General features: G+C 44.6%; 1 protein-coding gene across 1 annotated transcript in view; it reads right to left on the minus strand.

Annotated features, from left to right (window-relative positions):
• Window positions 1-501: 501 nt before the first annotated feature.
• Window positions 502-13882, minus strand: part of DECR1 (2,4-dienoyl-CoA reductase 1) — an 83863-nt gene continuing 70482 nt past the window's right edge. Inside the window, exons 8-10 of the mRNA XM_075316269.1 lie at window positions 12427-12573; window positions 12202-12264; window positions 502-1468 (exon numbers count right to left, since the gene is read on the minus strand). Coding sequence (XP_075172384.1) covers window positions 1409-1468; window positions 12202-12264; window positions 12427-12573 — 270 coding nt within the window. The 3' untranslated portion in view covers window positions 502-1408. The remainder of the gene's footprint in view (window positions 1469-12201; window positions 12265-12426; window positions 12574-13882) is intronic.

Here is a 13882-nt window from a genome sequence, read left to right on the forward strand (position 1 = left end):
CACTTGTGGATATGGTATTGTACTCTCTTTCAGCTAACCAGTGCAGCACATCGCTTGTACTGTACCTCTCGCACACCAACAATTCTATTGGAAGCTAATGTGCAGTTTAATTTGTTTTACATGTTTTTTTACTGTACAGTATTGTGTATGTGTACTGTAATAATTTTATATGAATACAGTAATTTTATATTACTGTAATATGTTTGTATAAATACTGTAAATATTTTTGGGTTATGGAATGAATGGTCTGTCATTCAATTATTCCCTATGGGAAAATTTGCTTTGATATAAGAGTAACTTTGTTTAAGAGCGCACGCCCGGAACCAATTATGCTCATAATACAAGGTTACACTGTATATACAAAATATACAGCATGGCCCCCTTAGAAAACTTATATACGATTTAAGAACATCTCACTATTTTGCTATATATTACTCATACAAATGTAATATGTAATGACAAATATGTAACATATTGAGTTATGTTTAACCAAGCACAGCATGGGTTACCAATAGTATTTATTTCAATGCATTAAGGCATAAGGTGATATAAATGACATATAGTACATGGGGTCATTCATTGTAGGTCATTAGATTCTCAGGTTTTAACAGAATTGATAAGTGAGAATTTAACAAATCACAGTTTCATATTTATAAAAGAGTTCATATAGAATTCGCATTTCCTTAGGTTAAATATCTTTTCCCCCATTAAGTATTTGAATTCCCCAAAGGATTGATTGCAGACGTATTTTATACCATAGAATTCTTTATAAAGGTATGTTCACATAGAAATGGAAAAATCCACCATGTTTCTTGAGAGGTGTCCACTTTAGGAAACACGGCTTTTGGTTTTCCTGAAGGTCCGGAAGCAGGTTTCTCCAAACAGTATTTGCAGTGGATTCCAGAAGATATCTGCCTCAAATAAGTGACACACATTATATTATATTATATTATATTATATTATATTATATTATATATATATATATTTTGTGTGTCACACTATATTATTATTATTATTTTTTTTTTCTATTAATTGCTTAGAGGTTTTCAACAACTGGAGGAAGAAAAAAATTAAATCCCACAAACTCTGAATATCAAATACGATTTTTGATTGAATTGTAAATGGCGTATTAAGAGCATATTTGAAGCTGTTTTTGTTTTTACTGTAAATTTTAGAGCAGGTCTACATCAAAATCCTCCTCAAATAGATTCTATGTGAACATAGCCATACAGGGACAAAAATAGACTAATAATAATTATTTCCAATAACGTGGAGAGTGTTCGGTAGTGGATAAGTGGAGATGATGTTTGATGCTGTGGCACGGTTTTAGTAGTTGAAGACTCAAGGCACAAATCCTCCATTCTTCTTCCATTCTCCTCTAGGAGCGTGCATGGACGGGGGTCTTCATTTAGGAGCCCTTTGTCTTCCGGATTAATTTCTCCATGAGATCCCACTGCTCATTAGTCACCTGTACAAGAAATAGAAAGTGTTATATGCTGTAATGTGAATGGCCCTCTCCAAAGTGGCCACTTAGGGCCCAGATCTCCTACACAGGGTTGGTACTAAATCACAGAAATAGTTGAAACTTACAGCCTAGGAATTGAGCACTTAATGGATATTAGACATTCAGCAGCAGATTTGGTTTTTGCGGTTTTTCTTTTTTTAAATGTATTCATATTTGTCTAAAAATTATTTTAGCGTTTAGACTCTGTAGAAGCTGAACCGTTGATAATCACTAATATATATATATATATATATATCACTATACATATAGCAGATGGCCGAATAAGGCAAGAAAAAAAAAATCATCATGAACTGCATTCTGAAGGTGGGATTTTAGGAGATATATATATATCTCCTAAAATCCCACCTTCAGAATGCAGTTCATGATGATTTTTTTTTTCTTGCCTTATTCGGCCATCTGCTATATGTATAGTGATTATATATATATATATATATATATATATATATATATATATTGTGAGACTGTGACCGGGGTTATCTATGACGGCCGGTACGTCTCGCCCCGGTTGTGCTCACTCCATGCATAGAAAGCAACTCCACTCCAGGGTTTATGCTGTTTCCCTGCAGGCTGAAAGGAGGGTTAAAAGGAAACAGGAACATGGGCGTGGGGCCTTAGTGTGAGGGAGTGAACACAACTCCCTGAGTTTCTGCCCGGGGAGCACATGTATATTGTTGTTGGACTTTTGGTTTGTGTAATAAACCGTGTGCTGTGACCATTGGTGCCTGGATCCAGTGTCTTCTGCCGTGCAGCCGACCACGCTACCTCACAGATGGTGGAGAACGGCGGGCATGCCAGCCCGGTGAGGTGTAGCATCCATCCCGGGTGACCCGGTAGCACATGTCCTGGATTCGAGCGGCTATACTACAGCCCAAACCCGGTGACGCCATGGAGGACATACTAAAGCAGCTGGCTCAGGCTAATGCACAGCAACAACAGGCTAATGCACAGCAACAACAGGCTAATGAACAGCAGCAACAGACCAATGCACACCTGCTCCGGTCGTTCGAACGTCAGCAGCAATCCTTGCAATTGCAGGAAAAAAGGCACCAAGAACAGATGGTTCTCCTGGCCAAGTCGATCCGTGCCGGACCGGCAGCAACAACCCTGGAACCGGGTGACGACGGCAGCGTCCGGAAAGCGGTGAGACAAGCGTTGCAAAAGATGACCCCGGGGGATGATGTGGAAGCGTTCCTGGCGGTGTTTGAGCGGGTGGCCGAGCGGGAAAAGCTGCCGACCCCCCAGTGGGCTGAGGTATTGTCGCCCTATCTGACGGGGGAGCCCCAAAAAGCGTACCTGGACCTCTGTACCGAGGACGCCATAGAATATGCGACCCTGAAAGCCGAAATACTTGCTCGGTTGGGGGTGAATACCTATGTACGGGCTCAGCGGGTAAATCAGTGGTTCTATGAGGAAGCCAAACCCGTACGCTCCCAGGCCTATGACTTGTTGCATCTGGTAAAGAAGTGGTTGCAGCCTGACACTCTGAGCCCTGCGCAAATGGTGGAAAGGGTAGTAGTTGATCGCTTTGTGCGCACTTTACCCGTCACCATTCAACGGTGGGTAGGACAGGGCGACCCAAGTACCCTGGACCAATTAGTATGCCTGGTGGAGCGGCATGTGGCTACGCAGGACTTGATACGGGACACTGAGACTTTGCGTACCGCCCGTCGGTCCGGCCCCTCCAAGCCTAGAGTCAAGGACCCACCGCTGACACCGGTGCGGGAGACCGCTACCGTCCCGTCCGAGGCCGCACCCGCCGTCCCTGAGGTCCGGAAGGCTATGTACCCTAAACGACAACTCGTCAAGGGGGTTTCCTTCCCTATTAGATGTTGGCGGTGCCAGCGGGTGGGACATATGGAAGCCCAGTGTCCACTCACCACGGAGCCCATGGATTGTGGGGTTACCCGGCGGGGTTCAATGTATGCTCAGGTGGTGTGTACCGCTGACCTTGTCTCCCCGGAGACTGAGCCCCACCTGTGCCAAATACAGGTGAATGGATGTCCGGTTACAGGCTTGTTGGATTCCGGAAGCTTAGTGACCCTGGTGCGATCAACCCTAAGGGCTGAAGTAAAAGCCACAGGACGTACCGTGGGGGTGGTTTGCATACATGGGGACCGCCGAGACTATCCCACGGGGATTGTCACCATCACAGCACCCTGCGGTCAGGTGCAACATGAGGTGGGACTTATTAACACTCTTCCCTATGACGTGATCCTAGGAAGGGATCTGCCCTATTTTTGGACTTTATGGAAGAGGCCTCCTAAGTCCCCTCAGATATTGGACAGTCCGGGACCTGAGCCCGACAATCCTGAATCCGGGACGCCTGCCGTAGGGGTCCCCATGATAGGGACAGAATGTGAACCCGATAGGTCGCCCCTAGAGGTTTTAGCAGGAGAGGCTGAGATGGTCGAGCCCATCCCGGAGTTGGAGGCGTCCCCGGATAAGTTCGGGACAGCCCAACTCCAGGATCCTACATTAATACATGCCCGGAGTCGGGTGACAGTGGTTCACTGGGTGGCACAGCTGCCCGGTGCCCAGGAAAGGTACCCCCATTTCGCTCTTAAACAGGATTTACTCTACCGGGTAGATGAAATACGGGGCGTGGGGGTAGAGCAGTTGGTGGTGCCCCGGCCATATCGCCGGCGGGTCCTCGACTTGGCTCATAAACACCTGATGAGTGGCCACCTAGGGGTCAAGAAAACGCAGGAGCGAATATTGCAAAGGTTCTATTGGCCCGGGGTCTTTGGGGAGGTAAACCGGTTCTGCGAAACCTGCCCGGAGTGTCAGCTTACCGCACCCCTGGCCCACTTTCGCAGTCCGTTGGTACCCTTACCCATTATAGAAGTCCCCTTTGAACGGATAGGGATGGATCTGGTGGGGCCCCTCGTAAAGTCCGCTCGAGGGCACCAACACATCCTAGTGATCGTTGACTATGCCACCCGCCATCCAGAGGCGATACCTCTCAGACATACTGCAGCGAAGCTTATAGCTCGGGAGTTGTTTGCTGTGTTCTGCCGGGTGGGGTTGCCCAAGGAGATCCTTACGGATCAGGGGACCCCATTCATGTCTAAAGTGACCAAGGAGCTATGCCGGCTACTTCAGATCAAGCAGTTGCGTACGTCTGTGTATCATCCTCAGACGGACGGTTTAGTGGAACGATTCAATAAAACCCTGAAAACCATGCTCAAAAGGGTGATTTCCAAAGACGGGAAAGACTGGGATACGATGCTTCCCTATTTGATGTTTGCCATCCGAGAGGTGCCACAGGCATCCACGGGGTTTTCGCCTTTTGAGTTGTTATACGGGCGACATCCCCGGGGATTGTTGGACCTGGCAAAAAAAACATGGGAGCAAGAGCCCACCCCCCATAAAAGTGTGATTGAACACATTTTAGGAATGCAGAACCGCATAAGCGCGGTCATGCCAATTGTGAAGGAGCATTTACAGGAGGCTCAGGCCGCGCAAAGCGGCCGCTACAATAGACAAGCCACCGTGCGGACCTTTAACCCCGGGGATCGGGTGTTGGTATTGATCCCCACGGCGGAGAGTAAATTCCTGGCTCAGCGGCAAGGCCCCTACGAGATAAAGGAAAGAGTAGGGGTGGTTAACTATAAAGTATTGCAGCCCGGTAGGCGGAAACCTGAACAAATATACCATGTCAACCTATTAAAACCTTGGCAGGAACGGGAAAGCCTGATGGCTGTTTTTTCCCCATCTCCCTCCTCTTCGGGTCGTTCAAACCCGGCTCCAGCGACTTCCGGAGAGAACGAACCGGAAGTAAGGATTGGAGAAGCCCTCACCAAGCAACAGAGGCGAGAGGCCAGACGGCTGGTTCAGCAGAACCCCGATGTCTTCTCCGAACTGCCTGGTAGGACCAGTCTGATACGACATGACATTGTCACCGAGCCTCACCTGAAGGTACGCCTGAAGTCATACCGGGTGCCGGAGGCTCGAAGACAAGCCATATCAGAGGAAGTGAAGACGATGCTACGCCTCGGGGTCATCGAAAAATCCCGGAGTGAATGGGCTAGTCCCATTGTTCTAATACCAAAACCCGATGGCTCCTTAAGGTTCTGCAACGACTTTAGGAGATTGAACGAAGTATCCAAGTTCGATCTCTACCCAATGCCCCGGGTGGATGAGCTGATTGATAGGCTGGGACAGGCACGATATTTCACCACGCTCGACCTGACCAAGGGGTACTGGCAGGTGCCACTGACGGAGTCTGCCAAGGAGAAAACCGCTTTTGTTACGCCGGAGGGTCTCTTCCACTATGTTGTCTTGCCTTTTGGGTTACATGGCGCTCCGGCCACGTTCTAGAGGTTGATGGACCTGGTGCTGGAACCCCACCAGGCGTATGCATCAGCGTACCTTGATGACATCATTATTTACAGCTCTGAGTGGCAGACCCACTTGGAACAGGTACAAGCGGTGGTGAACGCGCTCCGAACAGCCGGATTGACAGCCAATCCCAAGAAATGTGCGTTGGGGCTCACGGAAGCCCGCTACTTGGGCTACGTAATAGGCCAAGGAGTGATTAAGCCCCAAATTAACAAAGTTGAGGCGATCCAGAAGTGGCCTAGACCCCTGACCACGAAGCAGGTTAGGGCCTTCCTGGGTATCGTGGGGTACTACAGGAGGTTTGTAAAAAATTTTGTGGGACTACCAGCCCCCTTGACGGACCTTCTCAAAGGCAAGAAGTCAGTCATGGTGCGCTGGACTCAGCAGGCCGAGGACTCATTCCGGGCCCTGAAGGGGGTCCTGTGTGGACAGCCCGTTCTTATCAACCCTGATTTCCGGAAGGAGTTCATAGTACAGACTGACGCCTCGGAGGTCGGCCTGGGGGCAGTGCTGTCTCAGGTGGTTCAGGGGGAGGAACACCCCATCACCTTCTTAAGTAGGAAGCTCACCCCTCCCGAGCGGAATTATAGCGTAGTGGAGAAGGAGTGCCTGGCGATCAAGTGGGCCTTGGAGTCCCTACGCTATTACCTGCTGGGACGACAGTTTCGCTTGGTGACTGAACACTCTCCACTGGTCTGGATGAGGTCCGCCAAGGAACGGAATGCCCGGGTTACCCGGTGGTTCCTTTCTCTGCAGAACTTCTGGTTTATGGTTGAACACCGGGCCGGTAGGTTGCAGGGCAACGCCGATGCCTTGTCCCGCGGCCCGTGTTTGATGGCGGGAGTTCAACCCCGCTCGCTTGAACTGAGGAGGGGGGGGGGGTGTGTGAGACTGTGACCGGGGTTATCTATGACGGCCGGTACGTCTCGCGCCGGTTGTGCTCACTCCATGCATAGAAAGCAACTCCACTCCAGGGTTTATGCTGTTTCCCTGCAGGCTGAAAGGAGAGTTAAAAGGAAACAGGAACATGGGCGTGGGGCCTTAGTGTGAGGCAGTGAACACAACTCCCTGAGTGTCTGCCCGGGGAGCACATGTATATTGTTGTTGGACTTTTGGTTTGTGTAATAAACAGTGTGCTGTGACCATTGGTGCCTGGATCCCGTGTCTTCTGCCGTGCAGCCGACCACGCTACCTCACATACATATACATATATATATATAGGTGTGTAGGTGTGTGTGTGTGTGTGTGTGTGGATGTATACAGTCAGGGCCAGAAATATTTGGACAGTGACACAAGTTTTGTTATTTTAGCTGTTTACAAAAACATGTTCAGAAATACAATTATATATATATATAATATGGGCTGAAAGTGCACACTCCCAGCTGCAATATGAGAGTTTTCACATCCAAATCGGAGAAAGGATTTAGGAATCATAGCTCTGTAATGCATAGCCTCCTCTTTTTCAAGGGACCAAAAGTAATTGGACAAGGGACTTTAAGGGCTGCAATTAACTCTGAAGGCGTCTCCCTCGTTAACCTGTAATCAATTAAGTAGTTAAAAGGTCTGGGGTTGATTACAGGTGTGTGGTTTTGCATTTGGAAGCTGTTGCTGTGACCAGACAACATGCGGTCTAAGGAACTCTCAATTGAGGTGAAGCAGAACATCCTGGGGCTGAAAAAAAAAGAAAAAATCCATCAGAGAGATAGCAAACATGCTTGGAGTAGCAAAATCAGTCGGGTACATTCTGAGAAAAAAGGAATTGACTGGTGAGCTTGGGAACTCAAAAAGGCCTGGGCGTGCACAGATGACAACAGTGGTGGATGATCGCCGCATACTTTCTTTGGTGAAGAAGAACCCGTTCACAACATCAACTGAAGTCCAGAACACTCTCAGTGAAGTAGGTGTATCTGTCTCTAAGTCAACAGTAAAGAGAAGACTCCATGAAAGTAAATACAAAGGGTTCACATCTAGATGCAAACCATTCATCAATTCCAAAAATAGACAGGCCAGAGTTAAATTTGCTGAAAAACACCTCATGAAGCCAGCTCAGTTCTGGAAAAGTATTCTATGGACAGATGAGACAAAGATCAACCTGTACCAGAATGATGGGAAGAAAAAAGTTTGGAGAAGAAAGGGAACGGCACATGATCCAAGGCACACCACATCCTCTGTAAAACATGGTGGAGGCAACGTGATGGCATGGGCATGCATGGCTTTCAATGGCACTGGGTCACTTGTGTTTATTGATGACATAACAGCAGACAAGAGTAGCCGGATGAATTCTGAAGTGTACCGGGATATACTTTCAGCCCAGATTCAGCCAAATGCCGCAAAGTTGATCGGACGGCGCTTCATAGTACAGATGGACAATGACCCCAAGCATACAGCCAAAGCTACCCAGGAGTTCATGAGTGCAAAAAAGTGGAACATTCTGCAATGGCCAAGTCAATCACCAGATCTTAACCCAATTGAGCATGCATTTCACTTGCTCAAATCCAGACTTAAGACGGAAAGACCCAAAAACAAGCAAGACCTGAAGGCTGCGGCTGTAAAGGCCTGGCAAAGCATTAAGAAGGAGGAAACCCAGCGTTTGCTGATGTCCATGGGTTCCAGACTTAAGGCAGTGATTGCCTCCAAAGGATTCGCAACAAAATATTGAAAATAAAAATATTTTGTTTGGGTTTGGTTTATTTGTCCAATTACTTTTGACCTCCTAAAATGTGGAGTGTTTGTAAAGAAATGTGTACAATTCCTACAATTTCTATCAGATAATTTTGTTCAAACCTTCAAATTAAACGTTACAATCTGCACTTGAATTCTGTTGTAGAGGTTTCATTTCAAATCCAATGTGGTGGCATGCAGAGCCCAACTCGCGAAAATTGTGTCACTGTCCAAATATTTCTGGACCTAACTGTATATATGTGTGTGTATATATATATATATTATATATATATATATATATATAAAATATACAATATACACACACTATATATATATATATATATATATATATATATATATATATATATATATATATATATATATATATATATATATATATATATATATATGTGTGTGTATATTGTATATTTTATATATATATATATATATATATATATATATATATATTATATATATATATATATATATATATATATATATTATATATATATATATTATGCACATATATATACATCCACACACACACGCACACACACACACACACACCTAGAGATCTATGGATATCTCTATCTATGGTCTGATTTTTTTTTTTTTTTTTTTTATCGAATAGCACTTGAACCAATGATCTGTTATGAGGCAAAGCTGATTACCTTTTTTTGTTTCCTTCTACCGATTTGGCAAAAGGAGAAAAAAAAAATAAAATAAATAAATAAAATAAAAAACCCCACCGCCCACCAAAACTCAGATGGAACTCACCCATTTAAGTCTATGGTGCATGGAAATAATCGGACGGCACTTGGATGACATCAGAGTGCACTCCGATTTCCACAAACTCTCAGAATGGAGAAAATTTTCTCTCCTCACAGTGCACTGTGATCACATGCTAGAGATTTGGCTCACACTATGCTGACACTTGGATCAGAGTTTGTGCCGAGTGTCATTAGAATTATCAAACAGATTCTCAAGTGAGAGAATCTACGGTCATGTGACCTCGGCCTAAGGCTGGTTTCAGACATCAGTGTTTCAGGTACGTGTGAAATCAGTTTTTAACATGGATGCTACACGTACCCATGTTATTCTACAGTGTTAATCACACGGCCCTGTTTTCACAAGGACCGTGTGACCTCTCATGACCCCGCACTCACACATGGAGACAGGTCCGTTTTTTCTCCAGCAGCACGGGTGTCTCACGGATCGCACACTGATGTGATCCGTGTGACATCAGTGTGACATGTACCGGAGAAAACAAGTGTCTTTTAAATAAAAAGATTTTCGATATTCACCTGTATTCGTCGGCTCTGCTGCCTCCCGCTCCTGACCCCCGTTTCATTATAATCATTGATTATTCACTCCACTGAGGAGATGGAAGCCAAAGCATTGCGGAGGACTTTAGTGCCGGGTACTGCATCACTGGGGACAGGGAGTATGCAGCAGTGTGTGTGTGGGTATACACACCTAGAAGCAGGAGCATCGCGGAGACAGTGCCAGGGACAGCATCACGGAGGACAGCATCACCATCGCCGGTGACTATTCAGCAAGCAGTGTGTGTGCTGTGACATCCAGGAGGTCATTGGAGTTCCCAATGAACTGTGATGAACACATGAAGTCACCGTCCTGACACTCGCTGTAGCGCGGGTGTCATCAGGATGTTATCAGAGTTCATTGGGAACTCCAATGACCTCCTGGACGTCTCAGCACACACACGGCTTGCTTTGTGAATACTCGAGTACCTGTCCCCACAATGCTGTCCTCGGCGGTGCTGTCACCGGCACTGTCCCTGCAATGCTCCGGCTTCCAGGTCCTCAGTGCAGTGAATAATCAGTGAATATAATGAGCGGTGGTCAAGAGCGGGAGACAGCAGAGCCGAAGAAAACAGTGCTGGATACAGGTAAATATAGAAAATCATTTTATGTAAAAGACCCGTGTTTTCTCCAGTACATGTCACATGTATGCAAACAGAAATGTCACACGCATGACCATAACCATGCATGTGGCTTGTAGCTGATTAAACACAGACGTCTGAAACCGGCCTGACGTGTACATATTTCTTAGCACTTCGTTATAGGACAAGAGAAATAGAATTAATGCAAAAGACATAACGGTCAAACCAGATTGACCCTAAGGGCGGCTTTGCACGTTGCAACATCGCACATGCGATGTCGGTGGGGTCAAATCGAAAGTGACGCACTTCCGGCGTCACTTTCGAGATCGTAGTGTGTAAATGCTAGATGATACGATTAACGAGCGCAAAAGCGTCGTTATTGTATCATCATTGCAGGCTCCGACTTTTTCATAATTATGCTGCAGCGACAGGTACGATGTAGTTCTTCGCTCCTGCGGCTGCACACATCGCTGTGTATAACGCCGCAGGAGCGAGGAACATCAGCTTACCTGCCGCCGGCGGCTATGCGGAAGGAAGGAGGTGGGCGGGATGTTTACATCCTGCTCATCTCCGCCCCTCTGCCGCTATTGGCCGCCTGCCGTCGCACGACCCGCCCCCTTAGGAAGGAGGCGGGTCGCCGGCCAGAGCGACGGTCGCAGGGCAGGTGAGTGCATGTGAAGCTGGCGTAGCGATAATTTTCGCTACGCCAGCTATCACAACATATCGTACCTGCGACGGGGGCAGGGACTATCGCGTGCGACATCGCAGCCTCGGCTTGCGATGTCGCAACGTGCAAAGCCCGCTAAGAATTACCAATTGTGTTTGTGCCCTTGCTCCTACATGTATCAGATCGAAGGTTGAAGGTAGACTTAAGTCCAACGAGGTCAACCCATAGTCTAAAAGGTTAATCCAGAGGAAAGCAAAAACCCCATGGGCTAAACAGTAGACTCCATATTAAAAGATTAAAAATTCCTTCCCGACTCCACATACGGCAATCAGGCGAGTTCCCTGAATCAACAAACCATCACAGAATATAGTTCGCATAACCTGTAATGTATTTTTCAAGAAAGGCATCCAGGTCGCTCTTTAATTTTAGTAGTGAATCAACCATTACAACGCTATGTGGCAGAAAAGAATCCGCGTCTGATTAGGATTAAATCTTCTTTCCTCGATATGTAGAGGATATGTACCCCCGTTGCAATTTACTGGAAACATTGCACAAAAGGAATTCCTTTAAAATAAGTGACATGTTGGGGATTTGAGAATCTGAATATTAAATTTACATGCAGAAAATAATTACAAAATGTAGATAAGATGTGGTAAATGTTGTTATCTGCTTTGCTGATATGGAATTACCTGCAGCAAATATATATGGTGTATAGGATGAAAAAGTCAAAAACAAAAAAAAAAAGTAATTTTTTTATATTAATCCAATAACGTGTCGTGTTTTTTTGTTTAGCAAAATTATAAGCTGAAAACAAAATTAGCGGTCAGGCAAGTAAAAAAATAAATAAATAAAAATTGTAAAGTAAAAAATTGGTATTACTGACAACAGCATTTCGTCCTGTAAGGAATGCAGCCGGTCATCTTCCTTTTTTTTCCTCTACATGTGGGTCATTTACCCCCAAAAATTTGAGGCTCAGGCTATACTATTTATGCAGCAAATATATATTGTGTATAGGACGAAAAAGTCAAAAACAAAAGATATGAGCACAAACAACCTGTGGATGTGGCCAGTAAAGTAAATATTAATATTGTATGTCTCCTTCACCTTTTGTAAGCTGTTGAATTCTCCAGCCATTGAAACATATTCACCGCCATCCATTCGTATGATCTAAAAAGAAACAAAACAAAAAAACAAAAAAAAATATAAGTCATTTTTTATATTAAACCAATAACGTGTCGTGTTTTTTTGTTTAGCAAAATTATAAGCTGAAAACAAAAAAAATTAATTTAATCCCATTGAATAGATAAAGTCATGATGATCTTCACTTACCGCTCCAGACACCCAGCTGGAATAGTCACTGCAAAGATATACAGCAAGATTGGCTATTTCCCCTGGTGTGCCCAGGCGCCCACACGGGATCCTCTTTATCATGTCACCTTCAAAGGCTCCTGTTGGGTCTAAACGGCTAAATGCACCCTTAGAAATGCAAAAAAAACAGTGTTCAGTAATGTAAAATTTAGTCTCACACTTAACAGTTCCAGTGATCCAAAGAAAAAAAAGGGAAAGAAAAAAGGGAAAGAAAGAAAAAAAGGGAAAGAAAGAAAAAAAGGGAAAGAAAGAAAAAAAGGGAAAGAAAAAAAAAAAGGGAAAGAAAAAAAAAAGGGAAAGAAAAAAAAGGGAAAGAAAAAAAGGGAAAGAAAAAAAGGGAAAGAAAAAAAGGGAAAGAAAAAAAGGGAAAGAAAAAAAGGGAAAGAAAAAAGGGAAAGAAAGAAAAAAAGGGAAAGAAAAAAAGGGAAAGAAAAAAGGGAAAGAAAGAAAAAAAGGGAAAGAAAAAAAGGGAAAGAAAAAAGGGAAAGAAAGAAAGAAAAAAAGGGAAAGAAAGAAAGAAAAAAAAGAGAAAGAAAAAAAGGGAAAGAAAAAAAGGGAAAGAAAAAAGGGAAAGAAAGAAAAAAAGGGAAAGAAAGAAAGAAAAAAAGGGAAAGAAAGAAAGAAAAAAAGGGAAAGAAAGAAAGAAAAAAAAGAGAAAGAAAAAAAGGGAAAGAAAAAAAGGGAAAGAAAAAAGGGAAAGAAAGAAAAAAAGGGAAAGAAAGAAAGAAAAAAAGGGAAAGAAAGAAAGAAAAAAAGGGAAAGAAAGAAAAAAAGGGAAAGAAAAAAAGGGAAAGAAAAAAAGGGAAAGAAAAATAGGGAAAGAAAAAAAGGGAAAGAAAAAAAAGGGAAAGAAAAAAAGGGAAAGAAGACTCACTCTACAATAGGGGTCTCAATTACGTGTCCCCTTAAGGTAATCATCTGTGGCTGGAGGAGCACCGTGCTCCTGAGAAATCCACAGGACAGCAAATAGCTGTCCGAAAGAAAAGCTCGCCAGCAGCGCCTAATGACATGACGCTGGAGCACAGGGTTGGAGCGGAGGCGTTTTGTCTTTCTGCTGAAAGGATAATTTTTCTTTTTTTTTTTTACCACTTCCGGATACCAATATACATGTACGGCACAATGGGAGGCGACATCCCTCAATGATAGCCCTGATTCACAATGAGGCGTCACCAGCTACAGCGCAGAGTCAGCTGTATACCATAGCTACGCTAAGTATTGGCATCAATCATGGCTGTTTAACCCCTTATATACCGCTTGTCAATAGTAACAGCTGTATCTCGATTGCTATTTGAGGCAGTGGGCTCCCTCTTCACGGCTAGTGGCACCCTGCAAATCAGCAGGAGACAGTAGTTGTCATGTATATCTGAGGCCAAAGTAATGGCCTTTGGGCCACCTAACTACTGTGGCCTGTAAGGCT

This window comes from Anomaloglossus baeobatrachus, chromosome 6 (genome assembly GCF_048569485.1).
Source record: "Anomaloglossus baeobatrachus isolate aAnoBae1 chromosome 6, aAnoBae1.hap1, whole genome shotgun sequence".
NCBI classification, from domain to species: Eukaryota; Metazoa; Chordata; class Amphibia; order Anura; family Aromobatidae; genus Anomaloglossus; species Anomaloglossus baeobatrachus.